Source organism: Clavelina lepadiformis, chromosome 1 (genome assembly GCF_947623445.1).
Source record: "Clavelina lepadiformis chromosome 1, kaClaLepa1.1, whole genome shotgun sequence".
Lineage (NCBI taxonomy): Eukaryota > Metazoa > Chordata > Ascidiacea > Aplousobranchia > Clavelinidae > Clavelina > Clavelina lepadiformis.
Genome location: NC_135240.1, coordinates 9,331,057 through 9,352,552, shown reverse-complemented (window position 1 = coordinate 9,352,552; position 21,496 = coordinate 9,331,057). Strand labels below are relative to the sequence as shown.

At 34.5% G+C, this 21,496-nt stretch overlaps 3 protein-coding genes across 3 annotated transcripts; all 3 read left to right on the top strand.

Annotated features, from left to right (window-relative positions):
- The first annotated feature begins 202 nt into the window (after positions 1–202).
- On the top strand, positions 203–6,098 carry LOC143459388 (uncharacterized protein KIAA2013 homolog). The gene is made up of 12 exons (XM_076956530.1): positions 203–668; positions 1,132–1,326; positions 1,676–1,843; positions 2,532–2,687; positions 2,833–2,954; positions 3,100–3,313; positions 3,508–3,613; positions 3,797–3,912; positions 4,145–4,374; positions 4,466–4,601; positions 4,703–4,800; positions 5,099–6,098. The coding sequence occupies exons 1-12, from the start codon at positions 487–489 to the stop codon at positions 5,251–5,253; spliced, it is 1,878 nt and encodes a 625-aa protein (XP_076812645.1). The 5' UTR covers positions 203–486; the 3' UTR covers positions 5,254–6,098.
- Positions 6,099–6,407: 309 nt separating this feature from the next.
- On the top strand, positions 6,408–10,025 carry LOC143459397 (dolichyl-phosphate beta-glucosyltransferase-like). Its single transcript, XM_076956542.1, has 8 exons — positions 6,408–6,527; positions 6,611–6,811; positions 7,699–7,814; positions 7,908–8,000; positions 8,116–8,229; positions 8,384–8,595; positions 9,023–9,108; positions 9,268–10,025. Exons 2-8 carry the CDS (start codon positions 6,658–6,660, stop codon positions 9,375–9,377), a joined length of 885 nt encoding a protein of 294 aa, XP_076812657.1. The 5' UTR covers positions 6,408–6,527; positions 6,611–6,657; the 3' UTR covers positions 9,378–10,025.
- Positions 10,026–14,439: 4,414 nt separating this feature from the next.
- LOC143457309 (septin-6-like) lies at positions 14,440–20,120 on the top strand. The gene is made up of 12 exons (XM_076955232.1): positions 14,440–14,579; positions 14,674–14,857; positions 15,026–15,079; positions 15,232–15,365; positions 15,611–15,699; positions 15,932–16,049; positions 16,179–16,268; positions 16,434–16,530; positions 16,767–16,935; positions 17,157–17,289; positions 18,321–18,437; positions 18,573–20,120. Exons 1-12 carry the CDS (start codon positions 14,517–14,519, stop codon positions 18,630–18,632), a joined length of 1,308 nt encoding a protein of 435 aa, XP_076811347.1. The 5' UTR covers positions 14,440–14,516; the 3' UTR covers positions 18,633–20,120.
- Positions 20,121–21,496: the final 1,376 nt, after the last annotated feature.

The window sequence follows — 21,496 nt, the reverse complement described above, 5'->3', positions numbered from 1 at the left end:
TAAACGCTTTTTTAGTTTTAATTTTGATATAAAAAAAATCCTCCTCCCGTTGAAAATGGAAAATATCATCGCATCACATACCGATAACTACATTTATTTGGGTTCTTGTGAAAATCTGTAGATTTCCATGTTTCTTGGAAAGTGTATGATTTCTATCAGGCGTAACGGACTGATAGAAATATAAACAAAATATTAAGACTGTCCATTGCAATAGTTGCGGTTTGGGGTCCACTGAACAATGGTTGCTGGAAGTTCATGAATTTGATTGCATGCGGAGTAGTAAACTTGCAATCGTTTCAAAACAAAGAGGCAAACATAACACTTTGTGTGACTTACATTGTTATGACGTGATTTCTAAATAGTCCAATGCACAGCTGTTTAACATAATTATCAAGTCTACTACAGGATAATACCGTAGTCAATAGGCCTACTCACTAGTCGGTACAGGCCTAATTCGTAATAAAACGCTAAAATTTGATTAACGATATGCAGTCATCTATTTATCAACGGTTTTATGGATGGAAATATCTTATAAATACAAACTGGGGACGAAAAGTTTTGTTTATTGGTTTGTGTGGATGCTTCTTCTTGTATTATATCATTCCCTTGTCCTATAATCGCGTCTATGACCGATTCTTTTATGGAAGTGGCAAATCCTGCATGGAAAGGTAAGTTATTTTTGATTTAATGCTAATTTTTTCACCACAGGGTAAGTTTATTAAGGTAGGTTTGTTTACACATTCCACCTGCAGGCTTTCTAACTGAGCAATAGTTTTAATTTGGTAGCCTGTAGACTACAGGCTGTATTATAGGCCTATCTACACTATACTGCTAAAGATGCATTTCAATACTTGCTTTTTAGTAGACCACATATCAGGTCTACTAAAAAGGATCACTTGGACTTGTACATGTGGAGATAGTGTAACCAGGTGAAGTTATGTGTGAGTGCTGCTCTTATATCTGCACATAACCACACATAGTTGCATATAGCTATTTTGCATATCCGCAAAAAGCTATTGCCCATATCTGCACATAGTTACATAGATTTGTGATACCTGCCTACATGAATTAAAATGACCCTTTGCCGTTTGCATTTTAATGTATTGATTAAAAAAAATTTCAATTTTTTAGGCACTTGCAGAAGTCAGCATTTGCTGTGGATAATTTTAATGCTGTTATAAATCGCCACCATGTCGAAAAACAAGTTGAGAGGCCTCATTTACCATTTGTTGGCAATGGCAAACTTGCCTCAGTTGTTGACTATAAGCAATCTAGCTTGTACATGTTTTATGAAGTTAGTTTCCAGCCTGATGAAGAATATGTGCAGTGAGTTATTCTTTGCTATTTTTCATTTGCAGATTACATTAAGTTGTCTACATACTTATAGGCAAGCTACATTTTTTGTTCTCTATATGTAAAGTATATGCTATTTGAATTGTAAATTAATTTAATTATTACACAAGTAAAATTATATGGCATATTATTTTTGGCAGTTTATCATAAAAACTTTTAAGTGTTTGAAAAGATTAATGATAATTTACTAAACTTGATTCTTGTATGTATAATGTGTATACTTATGAATGTTTTTGAGCTTGTCAGAATTGTTCAACAGAGAATGAGAAAAATGTATTAAGTGCAAAAATTTTATAGTTTAGCATTTACAGTTTTTGTGCAGATTACCTTTTGATATCATTATTCGACCTGAGCTTGTTGGAAAAAATGTACAAAATGAGGAATCCACTGTATTGAACTTTCACAATGGAATTGTGCAGCGATTGTCATGTTTAACAAGTGGCTATACGAAAGACTGTGTTTTTGTTAACCATACTGTAATTGCTCATAGGTGGGTATAATACCTAAAAATGACTTTTAATTCAAAGTATCTATGAAATAAGTTTTAGGAGTTAGTTTACTATATTCCCCAACCCTTCTTAATCATCAAATTCTCTTTATGAACTGTTTTACAACTTTATTACCAGCACAACGATAATGTTTTTGCTATTATCACCAAGTATATTATTTATCAAAGAAATTAAAATACGATTATATGTATAAGGTAAACTTTCAAGGATTTCTGCTTTAGTTTTGGCCAAGACTCTTCAACCAACTTTTGTGATCGAAAATTGCTTGTAAAATACTTTCACATAATGGATGTTACCCCAAAATAATCTCTGTAGTTTACCCTACTCATATACTGCTTATTAGCAAATATAACAACAGTGGCTGGGTATGACCAAAACATTTACATGACCCGTCAGTACCGTCCCGGTTACTGATTATTTGAGGAAGACTGGTTAAATCTAATTACCTCTAGCTTGGAAAATACTGCCTTAGGTTAATAAATTGAATGGTAATCTAATGTATTTATCTGTTGATTTATCCCCATTTCTTGGTCTCGGTTATGCAAATGAAATTTTAAGGACACAAGTGTAAGGTACTCTGAATTAAACTTTTTTACTGTGCATAATTTTCTCATGAACATAAAGAAGTTTAAATATGATACTCCTAATCATACTAGTTTTTTTTTGTAGATCAAGACCCAATGTATTACTGCAACATATTGAAGTTTCAAGCACTGTAAACAGAGAAGAAAGCAGTATGATAAAAGATGTTTTTCTAAATCAGGATCACATTAAACCTCATAGCAATTTCAAATTACTTGCCAAGGACAAAAGTGATAGATACCTGTAATTAGAAATATTATTTTTTATTAACTACTCTTAGTTTAACTTTAAATTTATTATCCTTTAAGTATAAAATTCATAAGATACGGATGCCTTTATTCTGGTTAACATATTGCCTTAAATCATGTTTTCATTTTTTTGCTTTAAGACTGTATGGATCAGTTCTTCCCATAGAAGAAAAAAACTGCATGGCAGTAGTAGTTGCAGTTAGTGTAACACCACAGAAACTTTTGGTGAAAGATAATTCAGCACATGTTGATTCTTACACAGGTTAGCTCAGTACACATGATAAATAACTTATTGATTTGTGTAAAAAAGTAGAGTTCCAAACTGGTATTACTAAACTATTAATAAGGTAAAAAAGTTCATTGATCAGTTTAAATTTGTTTCTTGCATTTATTTCATATTTTCAAAGTTGTGATGCATTCTGATGTCATGAAGAGCACGGCAAAGTGTCAGATGGAATTAAGGAGTCTCACTCATACAACCTCCTCCTATTTCGATGAACTACTGAGAACGTCTGGAGAGAGTTTACTGCAGGAGCATAAAGATGCATGGCGTGATATCCTGCACACCGGCCTCTCTATCAAACCTGCAACTGACCACGAACCAGGAATACCAGCACCTAGGTTTGTTATTGGAGCAATAATGCTTAATGACTTCATCTAACACCTTGATCATTGAACACATGCTTTTTTATTCATTGTAACCATGATATTTTGTATAAATAATTCACACAAAAATGCTTTGGGTATTGTACTTTCTGTCCTTTGTCATGCATTGAAATAACATAAACAAAAAACGCCTATGTGTGTTACTTAAGAACTGTGAATTCAACCATATATTATGTCCTCTCGACAATGGATTCAAAATTACATAACAAAGACATCCCTGAGAAAGAACGCTTTGATTTGATAAAAAGACTTCATGTGAGTTTCATTTCCAGTTAATATCGGTGAATATTTTTTTCTTGATTACTGTGTGTTTTAAAACTGTTGAATTTAGATGATGTTGTTATACATTTAAACAGCATGCACACAATACAAAAAATTTGTTTACTTAACTTGTTACTGTGCGTTTGTGAAATGTGTGTGTCTATGACTTTGAAACAGACCCCAGATTTCTGTTACAATGGAAATCCTACTTTTCATGCTGAAGCATTGTGGAAACAACCTACAAAAGCTGCCGATGTTGCAGATGTTCAGAAGCTGTGGGCACTTACACTCAGGTAAATGTTATGGATACTTGTTGTGGTAGTGGTACAAATGTGTATGTTTTTTCATAAATTAGAGGAAGGTAATTTACTACCCTCTGGATTGATTGATCGAACGAATCAAGATACTAGCGTGCTAACGATTGCCTGTAAATGCACTAATCTTTAGTAAGTCAGTTGGTTTTGAAACGTTAGTTTTATGGCCAGGCAACTTTTAGATAACAAAGCATTGTAATTTTGTCTTCAGAAAAAGGGGTTGTAATTATCTAGTGAGTGAAGGTGCAGAGGGCATGCTACAAGCCATTGTGCTAAGCTTTGGAGGCTTACAATTTACCAATGATGATCTTCAGCTACACACACACCCAGATATACTGCACAATCAAATAGCTTTCCATAATATAATATATAAGAATAATACTGTGGATATTGCCATAAAAGATGTGTCTGGTTCATCAACACTAGAAGTAGCGTTGCTCGGTATGTAGATATTACTATACTTACATCGTAACAGCATCGTACATAACAGCTGCAACCTTTTTCTTGCTAAAATAACAAGCATTTGGTGTAGAGTCATCACCACTTCCACTGTATGCATGTGAGGCAGGATGCCTTTCTGAAATAAAACAGCTCAAAAAAGAACCGCAAAGATTTCCAGTATATGTTACTCAGCCAGTGACACCAATACTTTATATTTCACATAGCAGGTGCCTAAATTTTACGCCTTACAATAAGTCAGTTTAAAAATTTGATAGCTATTACCCATGTTTGTTCTATGTGGACAAGGTTTATGTTTTTATCTGAACAGGAAGCACTTGGAAGAGTTGAAGCAAACTTTACATGTTCGCAACATAATTGATCATGCTCAACATTTGGAAACATTGAACAAGCCAGCAGGCCCCGGAGGTAGTTGTTTATAGATATGCTTATTTCTTAATTAACTGCTTAGTTTGCTTAATTTTGTCATTGAGCTTTCATCCAGTTCGGTGCAAATTGTTTCCTGTTGCTAGCATGTTAATTGAACGTTTATCCAAGTAACAAATGTGGGTTGCTTTAGGTAATAATCAATAATTAATTATATTTTGTTATTTTCACTTCTTGTTTGTACATCAAGTATAATAGTGTATGTTGGTTAAACAGAAGCATTCCTTGAACTACTAGAAATAGTTGAATATACTTTGTAATCATTTATATCCAACTACAGGTCTTCCATTGATGTTCTGGATTAGTATTGGAAGTTTGATTATTTTCTTCCATGTTTTTCTCATCCGGATGATCTTCAAAGAATACAACAACTCAATGGGTCCTGGCTCCATGAGCAAGTCGTACTATACCAACAGGGGGCGCCTTGCTTCATAGCCTAACTACTTTCCTTCAAGTTTTGAAATTTACGCAATGGTGCAATAAGCTCAGGTGTTCGGAATCTTAGATGTATATCAGATGGCTATACATTGGTAGCAGAGTTATTATCATATCGTTATTTGAAAAATGCTGTGAGAATATGCATAAGTCACTTTACGCCAACCCTTTGCAAAGTTTCATAGTTGGTAGAGTTTTGCACACTGGTGCACTTATGGTCACAAATATTATCATGCGTACTCTTGTTATATAGCATTGTTTTAAGTCTTTCTTGCATAGAATTTAAAGGGAAGCGCATTTGTATTTATTGTGAAGCTGCGATTATTGAAGCGTTTTATTTGTTAAGAATGATTGGTGACATCAACCTAGTCCCTACTAAAGGAAGTTGCGCCATTTGCAGGTGTTAGTAACTTGTAGTGCTATCTTACTGTTTGGTGTTCTTTCTTGTCTGTCTGGGCGATGAAAATTGTACTACCTATTTACATATGTAGCGATTTTGAATGTAAAGTAGTTTTAAGTATATTATTTTGTGGCTCTGAGAAGCTGGCACTACAAGTTTCAGTGGATGTAGTGGTGTTGCTTAATTATGCCCGGGTTCATTATTGCATTGGTGAAATAAGTGTCACACGTGTTTGAACATTGTATTGTTTACAAAATTATGTGGTCCAAATTCGCTAAGCTTAAATGAATGACAGCGGAAAGGTCACAGCTGGAAAGATTATATTCGTCAAGCTTAAAGACTTTCACTTAAAATTTGTTATTAAATACTGGTGAGTTAACAATAGCATATATAATTGTTGTTTTTTTAAGTGCAAATCATAACCGATTACAAGCTGAATAACAAATTTTATTGAATTTTTTGAAGACCACAGCAGCAAAAAAAATTCAGATATTACCTCCGCAAGCGACTTTATCAATTTGGCAGTGCATTTAGAGATCAGCACCTGCTGGATATTTTAATCATGCTTCGTAATCATGTATAACTTATGATGCTGCGAGTTTTTGAAACATGTCATCTTTAATAATTCCAAACAACAATGGAGTCTAAATCAAAGTTAATAGAAAAGACCTCCCTGCCTGTGTTTTTTATTAGCTGTAGTCTACTCTGGGTAATGCAAATTATAGCCATAATTTGTTGCCACAGAATTTCAATTTTCATATGTCTACTCCGATTTAGTGACAGCCTTTTTTGCCACGGACGCGGCGATGACGCTATCTGGTGAAGCTTGGTAAATGGTAAACTGCTTGTACGTGGCTCATGGCTGCTGGTACCGGTAATTGTCTCGTTTAACTTGTTTTGTGACAACGTTAGCACATAACTATGGGCAAAAAAATATTTATTTTATCAATTTTTTAGAGTTTGCCTTCTATGCAGTTTAAGCTACTTGCAATTAGGAAATAAACATGGGACTAACGAGCTCCACACCTAACATTGTGCGCTATGACTCCGAGAAGTATTATGAAACTCCAGATGGCAAATTTGCGTTTCCATCCATCCATGATAAACCCACTCTTGAGTTGTCAGTTATTGTTCCAGCATACAATGAAGAAGACAGATGTAAGTTGATGATTCTGCTACCGAATTAGCCTGCATACCATCACACGGATAAATAATATAGCCTAGGCTACCAGTGCTTGGCCTTCACAGCTGGTTTCATATTAATTGCTGTAGGGTAAAGTTTTAATTTTGCACGTGAAACGTCATTTTTTGTGCAGTAAAAATGCGAGAAATCGGATTTCACAATGAAAAGATAGCCCAGTGGTAAGTGTGGTACCTGCACGCACGCAGTTTATTAACGTGCACACCGACATATAATATTAAATATACAAAGAAAATATGGTTATTTGAATGAAAATATATAAGAAATGAACAGAGAATTGACGTCTCAATGCACGCCATTAGGCCAAAATTTGATTTGTGATACGCACAATTTCTAATCAAAAACTGCCATACTTTCCAGTCGGGCGTATAAATAGCCCATAGTGGAAAGTGTGGCTACTGCACACAAGAAGTCTATCAGTGTGTACGCCAAAGTTTTTATCTTCATGCCGATTTATATTAAAAAAAAAACAGAAAAACTGGTTGCTTGAATGCCAATTTATAATAAATAAAGAAAGTATTGAGGCTCCAGTGAATGCTGCCACGCCAAAATTTACGGCTTTGCACGCATGATTTCTCGTCGAAAACTGCCAAACTTTCTAGTCGGGCCTATAACCTAACATTTTCTACCAGAAATTGCATCTTGTGAAAGCATTATCTAAATGATTGATACTGACACTGCTGATTTTGCTAAGACGGTTTTAATAATTGCATTTTTGTGTGTGCAGAACATTTCCTCATGCTGACCAAATTTTACATTCCATAACTATATAGTTGTATAAAGATTTTGAGGTATAGACATATAGGCCTATGTATGTTTTTTGATCATTGACTTATTTTTGTAGTGCCAGTCATGCTAGACGAAACAGTTGAATTTTTGGAAGAAAGGTACTCCACTCACCCCAGCTACAAATACGAAATTATCATTGTTGATGATGGAAGTAGAGATAAAACCACAGAGGTCAGTGTTTGGTAAGCATGTTTTCTTCAGAATACTTTTCACCTCCATTTCTGTTTTTCTGGTTTCTTTTTAATTTGTTAGTGCTCCGTTTAGGTAGCGATGAAATATTCATTGGATTATGGCTCTGATAAAATTCGAGTTATGACTTTGGAAAGAAATCGAGGGAAAGGGGGAGCAGTTCGGCTGGTAGGACAAAATGTTGTTAATTTTCTATGGCCGACCTTGATTAACTTTCATGCAAAAAGTTGGTCTTTAAAAATTTTTTGCAATTTTGTGATACATATACAACATATTTTTTCAGGGCATGATGAGTGCAAGGGGAAGGAATTTGCTGATGGTTGATGCTGATGGTGCAACACGATTTTCTGATATAAAGAAAATAGAAAAAAAACTGAAAGAGATTAACAAGCATGAAGTGAGAATCACACTGCTCAATTGTTTGTATGAAAACATATCCCCAGCACATAATGTATATATTATACTGTCACTTGTATTATCATTTAATGTAATTTGTATAATTTAGATTTAGTAGATGTGTGATTTTCATTAAACAATGCAAATATTTTTAGCATGGTATGGCCATAGCAGTGGGATCACGTGCCCACTTAGAACAGGAATCTATTTCAAGCAGGTCTTTGTTTCGAACTTTCCTGATGAAAGCGTTTCATTTATTAGTCTGGTTCCTGTGTGTTAGAACTGTTAAGGATTCCCAGTGTGGATTCAAACTTTTCACTCGACCTGCCGCACTTGTCACTTTTCTTAACTTACATGTTGAGAGATGGTAAAAATTGTTTCTAGAGATGTAGTTTTTCTTTTCGGAATTTTTAATGAAATAATAAAATTTAACTGAAATTAAGTTAATTATGATTTAACTGTGCATTGTTTACATACTGGTACATTTGTACCGTTTTGATAACAAAATTATTGTTGACAGTAGTTTTTGATACAATTATTTAGTTTTTGATTAGCAGCGTTTATATAATGTTAAATGGATGTGTATTTGCATCCATTTAACATCCTCTTTTTAGTTACATTTGAGCATTTAAAGTGTTACAGTTAAAGCTATGCTAAGTTGTATGTGGGCTAAAGCATTGTTGGCACAACTGTATGTGGAACACATGTCTTTGGGCACTTCACACAATTGCTCGTTAAAATGATCAATTATTATGGAACTATAAAAGTTTTAAACATGCATTTTTTTAACATAGGGCTTTTGATGTTGAACTTCTTTATGTAGCAGAGTATCTTGATATACCAATTGTAGAAGTTGCTGTGAAATGGACAGAGATTGAAGGTATTTCAAATAGATATCACACCCTAATTTGTTTTTAAAGGCATATCCGTATATCAATAAAATGAAGTTGTGTAATAAGATGTGAATGAAAGTTTTGTAATCGAACAGCACTAATGTCATCCTTGCAGTGGTCAGTTTTCAATAATATCCCGTTACTAGGTTCAAAGATTGTTCCTGTCTTTAGCTGGATTCAAATGGGAAAGGACATCGCTTTAATATGGTTGCAACATAAACTAAAACTATGGACTATCAAAGCAGATATTGCATGATCTTTATTTATTCACATTTGTTTAGTTTTTTCACTCAAAACTTCATGCAATGTTTTTTGTCCGAGGAAGTAAAAATGGCGCTTACTATTGCACTGCCACATTAGCATTGTATATTACGTAAGATACCCATGATTTTGTGAAGTCAAAAAGTAATTTAGTTTTTTGCTACTGATTTTGGGTTACCTTGGACTTGCGCCTATGTGAAATTTACATACATACTCAATTTATAAATTTTAATTTTGATAAGAAATCATAATCAGCTTTGTAAGATAGTATTTACAACTAAACCTGTTAAAAAACGTAACAAAACAATAAATTATACTCTAGGGTGTAAATTGCAATATCGTTATTACCCTGATTTTATGCTTTTTTATAATCTCATGTTTCTTTTGATCTACACTCTACATCCACTACTGTATTGTTTACTTCCGTTTTGCTTATCTCCAATGAGAATTCAGACAGCTTTTTACCAAGCCGATTACTTGATTAATTGACTTAGCAACTGGCTATTGACAAAATCTGTAATTTGCAGCATTATCTATTATTATTTATTTGCTTTCTTAGTGAATATTAATCAGTTTTCCGGCAGAGTGCACTACTTTCATGGATTCTGATGCTTGTGCTATGAAATACAATGCAGTCCCTGTTCTAGTTTATTAAACTTGCAGCAGCGAGTGGCAATGTAAAAATCTGATTTATCTTACAACTGAGTGCAAAATGTGAGGGTCGGAGCAGTTAGCGTGCCTGGCCCATGGGTTCCACTCCCAGTTGCGTTACCATTATAATACCTTGTGGCAAGAAATGAACCACGCTTGCTTCTGTTTAGTTCCTTCCTGGAAAACAGTTTCTAATTCAAGCAATGTAACAAGAAGATAAGTAAAAACTGTGTATCAATTGTGTCAGAGATTAATTATTGGGTTTAACGATTTATTCACTGACCCCCAAACGGAGAAGCTTGCAGTACAACAGCAAAAACTAGAATGAGGCTACAGACACCAGAACACAAATATGCAGCTACTAAATTTGCTTTCAGGATGTTGCATTTTTGGCATCTCATAGAATATATTAAAAGTATCTCAGAAATTCATAAACACACAAGTGCCGCTTATAAAGTTGAAGCCCCATTAAAATTCTTGAGTGCATTTTTTCGTAAGATTTTGATTACTTTGATACTACTTCCTAAAATCTGTAAATTAAGATTGATAGTGACCTTATTTTTAGGTTTATAAATTCACTTTTGAATATCAGATCACTAAATTTTATCTTTTTTAATCAAAGTGAGAGATTTTTAGTGTATTTGTAATTTTATCAGAGTTACCAAGAAATATATATAATATATGATTTATTTTTTAAATGTTCAATAAATAAGGTAATTTGGCCCATTATTTTGGTGTTGTTGCAATCGCGTATGACGCCCTTTTTGAGCTTAAGTAAAGTTGGTTTATTAAAATATTAATGCTGTTTATCTTTTCACTCAAAAATAGGCTTAAGGCTACGGAGTGATTCATTTGATCAAGTTTTTCTCCATTTAAAGTCTTAGAAATGAAAAGTGGGCCGGTCCCCATATGGAATGTAGGCTAACTTTTTTGCGCACCGGAAAGCGTAATATTTAAAGACTGGTTTGCTTCACTAGGCAATAAAAAGTGTGCACCAAATATCGCTGTTTGGGAATTACTTGCAATAATCCACCCATTGCAGTTATCAATTTGACCTATTTTTTGCACCAGATAGCTAGATTGTGCACTGGACATTCGGTGACAAAACCTGACAGGGCTTTTTTTCCATACTGGGCAGGCAGGATTAAGTCCGATTTATGATTGTGGCTTAAAGGGTTTGCTCTTGGTGTACTAATGCAGTAATGAGAGCTGTAACAATCTCATCCGGTTCTCAGTCAAACTTAAGTAGCCAGCAGACACAACGTTGGCCTCACTTGTTCATAGGCCTAAGGCCAAGTAGCCAGCAGTGTATAAAAAATATAATTAAAAACCAAGGATAGGTGCAAGCTGGCTAGACGAGCATACTTTCTCTGCTTGTTTCCGTACCGACAAAGTATAAGATTTATTCTAAATTGAAAAGATCGTTGTCTCAAAACAGGCATATTTTCTCAATTATTTCATAATGCCAAGGTAAATAAAAGTAGGGAGGTAAATGGGCTTGTCAAATATTTTATTTTAATATATACATATGTGATTTAAATTGGTGTATAATTATCTTTTTATTGGTATCCTTATCCTACTTTTCCATAAACATTGATTTGCTATCGATAACAATACATTTTGCCATAGTCGATCATTTCTGTATACTGGTTCCACCACAAAATTCCGACCCAAACAGAGAAAACTAGGTTACAATTAAATGTCCAGAAAGGATAGCTCCGCGAAAATTTGAAGAAACATGGAAAATTAGTTAAATCGCTGCAAGTGTGCGAAAAAGGCTCTCTAACTAATTTCTTTTTTGAGATATTACAGTTTTTGCGCTGGACATCGAAATTTCGTTTTAGACTTGAAAATCAGGTTTTCGGAATCAGAATCAATCCGAGCTGGTTGAGTTTAACGCGATCGAACTTAAAGTATGTATTGTTTGTAGAGCAGTGATTCCCAAACTGTGTGTCGTGCTGCCGTAGATTCTCAGTTGTGCCGCGAATGTTTTTGGAATTTTGGAAAAAAACTGTATAAATATTCAAAATAAGGCATGCATACAAGCATATGCGACTTAAAAGCGCTCTAACTACTTCAATAGCTGATAAATAAGCACATTTCCATCCAATAAGCACATCCATCGCATAAACACATGAAAATAAATTTTTTTAAAGCAATTTTTCTTCTCTTGTAAGTGTGCCACGAGCATTTTATAATTTTTCTAGTGTACCACAAGCTGAAAAAGTTTGGGAACTACTGATGTGGAGACTTGAAATTTGGCATAGAGTTAGAGTAATCTTGCTTATTACCTGCTAAAGCTCGATTAAATTGGACCAAAAATTAATATTAAAATAGCGTTTTTTTGGTAAAATTTGGACACTGGGTACCTTAGTAGACTGGCCCACCCTATAGGGATCTAGCCTAGAGCCTAGAGCCTAGTTGAAGATGAAGGAGTAAAATATTGCATGGCTGATTTATCATAGGCATGGTTCAAATTACTTTTGTCAGTTTGCCTCGTAACCTAGCTAGGACTATATCAGCAAGCTAAATGTTCTAGATTTGTTAATTGTTACGACCATCTGTGCATTTGGGCCTTTAACAAATACCATTTGCTCATTTCAAGAAAAAATTGCATCTGTAAAATCAATGAAATCCCCAACTGGAAAATTTGTATGATGCGACGGATTTCTGTGGTGCAGCATTTATATACAGTCGAATCCGCTTAATTCGGACACCGGATAACCCGGACAACCGCTTTATTCGGCCAAAATGCTCGGGAACGGAACAAAAGTAAAAATTGAACGTAAAAAACTCCTGTTAATTCGGACGATTCTCCGCTTAATTCTGACACAGGTTCGCAATTCCATCGTTAGGTTATGACACAATAAACAGTACTTCGTTCGTTTTAAGACAAGATTCAATTGCATTATGAGTGATTATGGTGAAACAATGACGATCGATGCAGTAACAATCGACAATGAACTCATATAATGCCGTGCCAGCTTCATAGTCGCTTTTACTTCGGTACAATTGTGTCCATCTTATAGGACAAAATTGTACAGAAAAGTTTAGCACAAAAAGTGAAATTGCTCACTAAAGTAAACGAAGACGTTTTATGCGATCAGTGCCAGTTACTGCAGTTTAGCGCAGCTGCAATTCATTTATTACGCAACACTACAGTATTTTAAATGCGTTTTTTGCCTTTATGCATGACCATGAAACGAACAATTGATTTTCCGCTTAATTCGGACAAAGCCGTTTCTCCGCTTAATTCGGCCAAAAGTGAGCGGAACCAAAGTGTCCGAATTAAGCGGAGTCGACTGTATTGTATGTTACAAGTATAACGTTGATGTAGCACAAATTTTGGCATCACATTTAGGCCATAGTGGAAAGTTTGGCACTTGCACGCACCAGGTTCATCAATCCGCTTACTGAAGTTTTATGTCTTCACACCAATTTATAATAAATAAAGAAAAATTAGCTGCTTCAACTCTAATTTTTAATAAATAAACATAGATTTGAGGCTTCAGTGCATGCCATCATGCAAAAGTTTCGTCTTTGCACACATGAGTTCTAGCCAAAAACTGCCTTACTTTCCAATTGGGCATTTATCTGGCGCACTGAAAGCAAAATTTCCTGTAGGAATGAAACCTGGTCAACCCAGAGAGTAGTTACTCTAGAGGGCAGACTGCAGGTTATGGCAGGAGCACGCCTGATGTTTTATGGCCGAAACAATATTGCAAAATGCAAACCTGGAGAAAAGCGCCTTTTCTCTCTCTCTAAAATTAAAAAGAGATGTATACTACTTTTTTCTTCGTTTTCTTCCATATTAGCCTATATAAGGCCACATCTTGCCTGCTAAGAACATCAGACGTGCTTGGGTAACGATTCTAGATCACTGGCTGCTTTCTTGCCCACTGGAATTTTGCTTCTGCAACCCCGAGATCACAGCTAAAACTGCAATGAAACCAAACTTGCCCAAAGCACTGGTGTATCCGAATGTATTTTCCAACAGTATATGTGCTAATTTGAATTGGCTATTGAAGTCACTTGAAAGAACTAATGGTATGATATCAAAAAGTTGTTTCTTGGATAGATGAGTATCTTTGCATTACCTAAAATCGGTGATGATTCTTCACAGCAGGAGCCCCACTTAGCCAACTTGTCTGTATGCCATCTTTTTCCCAATTACCTAGTTGTTCTATTTGGTGTTGTGGTTTTGCCTGAGTTAAGAACTGTTCGCCAAAAATAATGTACATGAAGAAGTTTCATTAGCATCATATACATTATCTTTTTTCATGAAAATTTAAACATCAGAATGACAGTGTAGCGTCAAGGGAATTTAACCTGGATCATATAATTGCAAATTTTCCACAACATGTTTTTTCTTTCTTATCAAGTTTGAATACTACAGCCAATCTGCCTGGAGTCACACAAATTTAGTTTGATTTTTGCAGGAGTGTAGGGAATCATTGACATTGGTAGATTGTGTGTGACAGAAATGGTGAAAATGGATAACGATGTCATTGATAATGATGCAGCTGGGGACCATTTTGACTTTGAAGTAAGACTGATGTTGGTATTTCTGCCGTTATTTTTGTTGTTAGTTTATATTTTAAAAAAATCTTGCTATTTACCCGCTTTTTACTGTTTTACAGGATGAAGTGGAAAGTCAACTCAGAAATTTGGCTTTGACTGGTCATGTAGGGTTTGATAGTCTTCCAGATCAACTAGTCAACAAGGCAACCAATCAGGGATTTTGTTTCAATATTCTTTGCATTGGTGAAACAGGAATTGGAAAGTCAACACTGATGAATACTCTATTCAATACCAACTTTGAGAGTATGACAGATACATAACATTTATCATGTGCTTTGTATGTTTAAAATATACCTCTTATAATCAAGTTAGTGCTTTTTTTAAAGTTTTGTATGATATTAATACGTGATGGTGTTTTGGCAGTTCTTGCAATAATTTATCTATTATAATGTGAGCATAATTTATTTACAGATGAACCACAACATCATAACATGCCTGGGGTCAAGCTAAAAGCCAACACATACGGTAACTACACCTCACATCACATTGCTAAATTTGAAACTACATATGCTATATATATATATCTGTTTGGGTTTATTGAAAAAGAGCATTGGAGTTGTATTTACAATTTTCGCTCCTTGGCAGCAAATGTTTACTTCATGTTCTAACATTCATAGAGCTGCAAGAGAGCAATGTTCGGCTTAAACTCACGATAGTTGACACAGTTGGATTTGGTGATCAGATTAACAAAGATGACAGCTACAAATCGATTGTAGAATATATAAATCAACAATTTGAAAACTATCTTCAGGTATATTGACAGGAATCGTTCTACCTGCTTTTGCCGTATGTGTATGCTTGATGTATGTGCTGTATATTGCAATAGATATCTTTTACATAACAGTAGAATAAAATTTTAAAATAATAATTTAGAGCTTGGTTTGAGCTAAATCCACTTGATAGGAATCTGTGATTAACAAACAATTCAGTTGATTAATTTACAGTAATTGATCCAGTTATTGAATACACTGGTTTGATTTGCATACTACTCTACAGGAAGAACTAAAGGTATGCAGGTCGCTGTTTAACTACCACGACTCAAGAATACATGCCTGCCTCTATTTCATATCCCCAACAGGTCATGGGTAAGTAGAAGTAAACAGCTCATCCATTTTTTATTCTCCACTGCAATGCTTGAAATATGTTTTAGTAAATTAGTGTTGCTCTACGTAATTATTACTTACACTGTTTTGAAGAAAAAAAAACAAATACAATACATGTATCAACTAATTTATCAATTACTTTATTGATTTATAATGCAGCTTGTTGTATGTTTTCTTATCAAAGATTTATTTTGTTTTTATTTGCCCATGTAAGACTAAAATCGTTGGATCTTCTAACAATGAAGAACTTGGACAATAAAGTTAACATTATTCCTGTTATTGCCAAAGCTGACATAATCACCAAGAGTGAATTGCAAAAATTCAAACTAAAGGTAGTTCCCAGCTAGATCCATTTTCCTTTATTTTGATGTAAAAAAATGGTAACATTTAACAAAGAAATCTCTAAACTCTTTATCATTTTACTTTTCTTTTTCAATTTATTAAAAGTTAAAACTGTGCAGATCATGAATGAGCTCGTTAGCAATGGAGTTCAGATTTATCAGTTCCCAACTGATGACGAAACCGTTGCTGAAGTAAATGCTTCAATGAATGTAAGTATCAGTCAGGTGAAAATATAATGTTATAGATAAATATATGGCATTTATGGCAATCATTGTGATTTTAGATGGTCAACTACTTAAGCAGGCTTCGATTTCACTTTGACATTTCATAATTGTTTTTGACTCACAATAAGTTTATGGGAGTTGTTTTTGCAGAGCTTTCTTCCCTTTGCTGTTGTGGGCAGCACTGAAGAAATAAAGCTTGGTAATAAAATGGTCAAAGCCCGTCAATACCCATGGGGAATAGTACAAGGTTTGTCAAATAATTTTTGATCATTATAATAATAACTATGGTTACCAATACTGTTACTATCTAAATTTCTTCTGTTATTAACTGTAATTATTTTATTTTTACCAGGTTATATTTTAGTATTGTTCATAGCTAAAATAAACTGCTGGCCCCATAACAGTACATTAAATTATATCAATGTTTTACTATTGTGTTATTGCATTGTAAATGGTATTATCATTTTTTCTTGTCATATTCAGTTGAGAATGAGAGTCACTGCGACTTTGTCAAACTGCGAGAAATGTTGGTTCGTGTTAATATGGAAGATCTCAGGGAAAAGACACACACTAAACATTATGAGCTGTATCGGAGGTCAAAACTCACTGAAATGGGATTTGTAGATGACACAACTGGCGGAAAGAACTTCAGGTGTTCTTATCTTTTTTTTAGAAACAATTGCCTTCTGAAACTTTAGTAATTTAGACCATGTTATTCAGCTTTATAAAGTTTCTTCTGTTACTGAATATTGCCACAATAATACGTTGTGCTAACTGCTAAGATTGAAAGCTCTGAATGTCGTTGTTGACTGGAATATTTCGGTCATCATTTTTTAAGTACAAAGTAAATCATGAATTTTCATAAAACCCTAGCCTTCAAGAAGTATATGAATCGAAAAGAAGTGAACACCTCAACGAACTTCAAAGAAAAGAAGATGAAATGAGGCAAATGTTTGTGCTCAGGGTCAAAGAAAAAGAGGGAGAGTTGAAAAAGTCGGAAAAAGAGGTAAAAACGATGTAAAATATGTTAACATGTTTCTAAACTCTCTTTTAACAGTGTTTAGAAACACTTTCCAAGCATGTTTGTATTGCATTGCATCAGTGCATTTTCAGTTTTAATAACTTCCTATAGATGCTTTGCCAACAACTTGCTACTTTGGTCAGCAAGTTACTGCCATTCTGTGCTGTGTAACTTCTGTTAAGTAATGCTTAATCTTTGTGGTTTAAAGATTACTGTTGGTTTAAGTCACAGTTTGTTACTGTAATATGTATTGAAAGAGTTAATCACCAGATTTTCTACTATGTTGTTGCATCTAATTGCATTTCTCTCTTCTTAAGCTTCTGCATAAGTAGGTTAAGTCTGCATAAGGTAAAAAGGATGAATTTCTCAGCACACTTACCATAAAATTATCCATCTAAGTTTACTTTATGCAACTTACATGGACCCAGATTTCATAACAGACAGCTAAAAGAATTCTATAGTGCTGCAGGAAACTTTTAGCAACCACTTGTCAAGTGGGACAATAACACATGTATGGTATGTGAGCAAATAATTTTCAGGAACTATATCACCGTTGCCTTTATGCTTGAGGCTATAAGTTGTATCAAGACTAATGACATATAATGTTTAGACATCTTTGTTCATTATACGTGTTTCATAGATATATAGCTGTTAGAGGTGTAATGACGATATACTGAAACAAAACCTTATTCTTTTATATCAACAGTCTGCTGTCAATTGTATTTCCTCATCAACTATGTCACTGAATATGTCGTTTGTGCGGCTAGTAGTAGTAATGCTGTAGTAAGCAGAGCACAAAACATTATTGTATTAAGCACATCTGTAGATGTTAATGTCCAATTATGCTGCATAGAAAATTGTTCTTGTGTTATTAAATATATTCTATTATTCTTACTATAGTAGAGTATTTTATCTTGCTTTCACTAGCTTCCGATTAATTGCTTAATTAATTAAATAAGAAGAGAAAGGTTTGTTTCAAGATGCCAGCTTTGCATAAACACTGTTTCCTGCTTTAGCTCCATGACAAATTTGACAAGTTAAAGAAGATGCACATGGAGGAAAAAAAGAAGCTTGAAGACAAGAAAAAGAGTTTGCACGATGAAATGGGTGCATTTGAAGCAAGGAAAAAACAAGTAAAATACAATTTCTCGCATAATTCTTTTTACAAATGAAACAAGCTATTTTCGAGTGTCGACCTCCACAATTCTATGTTCTATCTGCTGCAGTAATTCATATATTTTTAATATTTATTACCAACATTATAACAGGCTGAAGAGATAATGAAGGATGCTGCACATGGAGTCACCAAACAAGGAAAGAAGAAGTGATAACAAAAATCTTTTCAACTGCCTTTGCGAAGCCTGTGGGTTCCATTTTCCTTGAAGTGTCTTCCATCGTCATGTTCTTCGAGAAGTTTTGACTCTAACTGCTGTTTTTTTCTCTCTTGCATTTTATTTCAAAATTCCACAGCTCTTGGAAGACTGGATTGTCTTTATTATCTCGTATTATTCCTTCTCACACTTATTAATGCAGTCATACTATATATTATATAATGTTGTTTGCGTATCTCACTATTTTGACTTACCTAGACTATTATAAGGTCAGTCGGTGAGTTAACTAATAGCAAACTGATAGCAAAGATACTCTTGTGTTTTGAAAATTCATTTTCGTTATTACTTCAAATTCTACCTGATTTCATGCTGCAACTGACGTCGGTGGATTGCTAAAAGGAAGGTATACAGTTTATTAGTTTCAGTTTCTACTGTTTATTTTCTTAAAATACTATGTCATTATGGAAACTTTGTCATTGATATCGCCTTGGCTGGTGTTTTCTCATCTGGTTGTCATTCTAGTTTTGGACTTTGTGATAGTAATATTGCATGAACCAGTTGGATCTTTTGTTGTGGGTGGACATTAGTGATAAAGCGATCAACATAACAAAATTTTATTGTCTGTGGTAACAAAGAAATCATTCTCACCAAACCTTGCCAAACAATTTCAAGCCTTCCGTTGCATTCGTCAGTGTTGTAAGACTACAGCCACAGTTGCATTTGTTCTGTTGTTCTATTAAGTTTGTGTGAAATGTTTCGAGTTCTGTCCTGGTGTGAGTATTTTGGGTCTTATGTGAACGCCGTATCATAACATACTTACTGTTGTCTCCTTATTTTATATCGTTTTAAGTAAAAATTTGTGAATACGTTTTTTTTATGCCTTTGTCCTATCAAGTTTTGCCATTGTCATGACATTAGAAATAGTAAATTTTTCAGTCGCCTCCAGAAATACATCAGGCTTTAAACTGATTTTTTCGCTAAAATAATGTGATGTTTAATTCTAAAACCTTGTGAACTGTATTGAAATGGTTTCTCATCATCAATTACTACTAATAGATAATTTTTTTTCCATTTGAAATCAACCGTAACCTGTTCGAACAAGCTGCTAGCAAAACGTGGAAAATTACATATTTGTGCGTGTGTTGTTTTTGTCCTCGCTCTTCATTATTTTATTAATATTAACCTCGTATCCACTGCTTCGTTTAGTGATATCATTTGCAGTATTCGACCTTCAACAGGTTGATTGCTCGGGGGAACTCCCTGTGTTGATATTTCACAGATGATTTGAGGCATCTGTAGGGATATGCCCCGGGCAGCCTTTTCCATCACCATTAATTACTCTAACAGCCCTATACACCTTCCTAACGTCTGCGGATTGTCTAAAAAGGTGGATCGACGGAGCCCTTTTTTACATTCTATGTATAGCATGCATGCGTTTCATTATATATACTTGTTTGTGGAATAAACTAAACGGAATAACAGTGATACATACGTCCCTTGAAGACTGAGTAATCATCCAAGACTTTATAAATTTTGAAACTGCATACCTCCGTCAAGTGACGTTACAGGATGCAGTGGTTCACAATACTTGTACGTTGTACATTTCCCGTCAAGTGCTTGCTAGACCGTTTGGTCTGAGAAGCAATATCAAACCGCATACATTACCTTAAACGTCGTAGTTGGGCCATCATCATCTATTTGACGGACTTCTAGAAGATTAGTTCAGTGGATTGCAAAGACTTCCGTACGGAAATCATGGCCTTATGTGGCCAAGACTGAGTTGAAAAATAGGCCTACATCGAAAAACAGTGATTTAGCATGACTCTTGATTAACACTCCTCCGATTTGATGTTCAATCGAAGAAAGGAATATAGGTTCTTGTCCCACAAGATATATTCGACTCTTTGAAAGTGTGCAACTTTTTATGGTAGCAATGGTATAAGCTTCTATAAGAAAAACGCTGTAAAAGTTTTAGTTAAGGTATATAAGGCTTGTGTAAAGTTATATAAGTCTTGCATAAAAAGTATATTAATAGTTAAGTGTAATATAATTTATAAGTCTTGTATAAATATTGAATATGACGCTTTGGAAATTACTAAGTTAGTAAGTTATAACTGTCCCTAACACAGTGCTTAACAGTGAAATATTTTCCTCATAAGTATTTAAACATTTTCAAGCTCAAAATGTTTCCCTTGATTACAGTCGAATTTTATTGTACAAGGGAGTGATACTTATAAGATAGCTCAATTTCGATGATGCAAAGCCATTAGCAAAATGCAGCTCTGTTTTCAAACGGAAATAACAAAAGTAGGCCTATATGTCAATGATTTTAGTTTATGGAAATCATAAACGGAATTTAGAACAATTCAAAAAGTAAATCGGAGTCATGTTTTGTCTTCTAAAGTTCACTTTGAACTTAGCAAACCTGACAGCTAAAAAAGACGTTCAATTTAACATGCTCCCGTTTGTAGGCGCCAAAGCGGGATATGTAATTCTGCTACAGATATCATGCAATGATGCAATAAAGACAAAGAACCGTGACGAATTGTTTAGTATTCGAAATTGCCTTGGTAAATGGTAAATAAAAGATGGCAATATCCGACATTCATATAGTTCACATTAAGCGCAAAGTTGAATTATTCATGCGGTTTGCAATAATAAACATAAAAGTCACATCTATATGCTGTAGCGGTGTAGCCGATACTTGCCGAGAGATTTACGATGCTGGCAGTGAAAGAAGTACCGAGGGAGCGTTTCGAGCGCAACTTTACCATGATCAGGCAACACCTACTAAAGGAAAGGGCTTGATTTTGAGTCTAGATAAAACTAATCAATCAATATTAACGACAGGTCGCGCTCGG

Coding starts and splice junctions, on each gene's coding strand:
- LOC143457309 (XM_076955232.1), top strand. CDS start 14,517: ATGGTGAAAATGGATAACGATGTCATTGATAATGATGCAGCTGGGGAC. Junction 15,080..15,231: donor GCTAAAAGCCAACACATACG/GTAACTACACCT, acceptor TAACATTCATAG/AGCTGCAAGAGAGCAATGTT. Junction 17,290..18,320: donor TGAAAAAGTCGGAAAAAGAG/GTAAAAACGATG, acceptor TTCCTGCTTTAG/CTCCATGACAAATTTGACAA.
- LOC143459388 (XM_076956530.1), top strand. CDS start 487: ATGCAGTCATCTATTTATCAACGGTTTTATGGATGGAAATATCTTATA. Junction 2,688..2,832: donor GACAAAAGTGATAGATACCT/GTAATTAGAAAT, acceptor TTTTGCTTTAAG/ACTGTATGGATCAGTTCTTC. Junction 3,614..3,796: donor ATTTGATAAAAAGACTTCAT/GTGAGTTTCATT, acceptor ACTTTGAAACAG/ACCCCAGATTTCTGTTACAA.
- LOC143459397 (XM_076956542.1), top strand. CDS start 6,658: ATGGGACTAACGAGCTCCACACCTAACATTGTGCGCTATGACTCCGAG. Junction 6,812..7,698: donor ATACAATGAAGAAGACAGAT/GTAAGTTGATGA, acceptor TTATTTTTGTAG/TGCCAGTCATGCTAGACGAA. Junction 8,596..9,022: donor AACTTACATGTTGAGAGATG/GTAAAAATTGTT, acceptor TTTTTAACATAG/GGCTTTTGATGTTGAACTTC.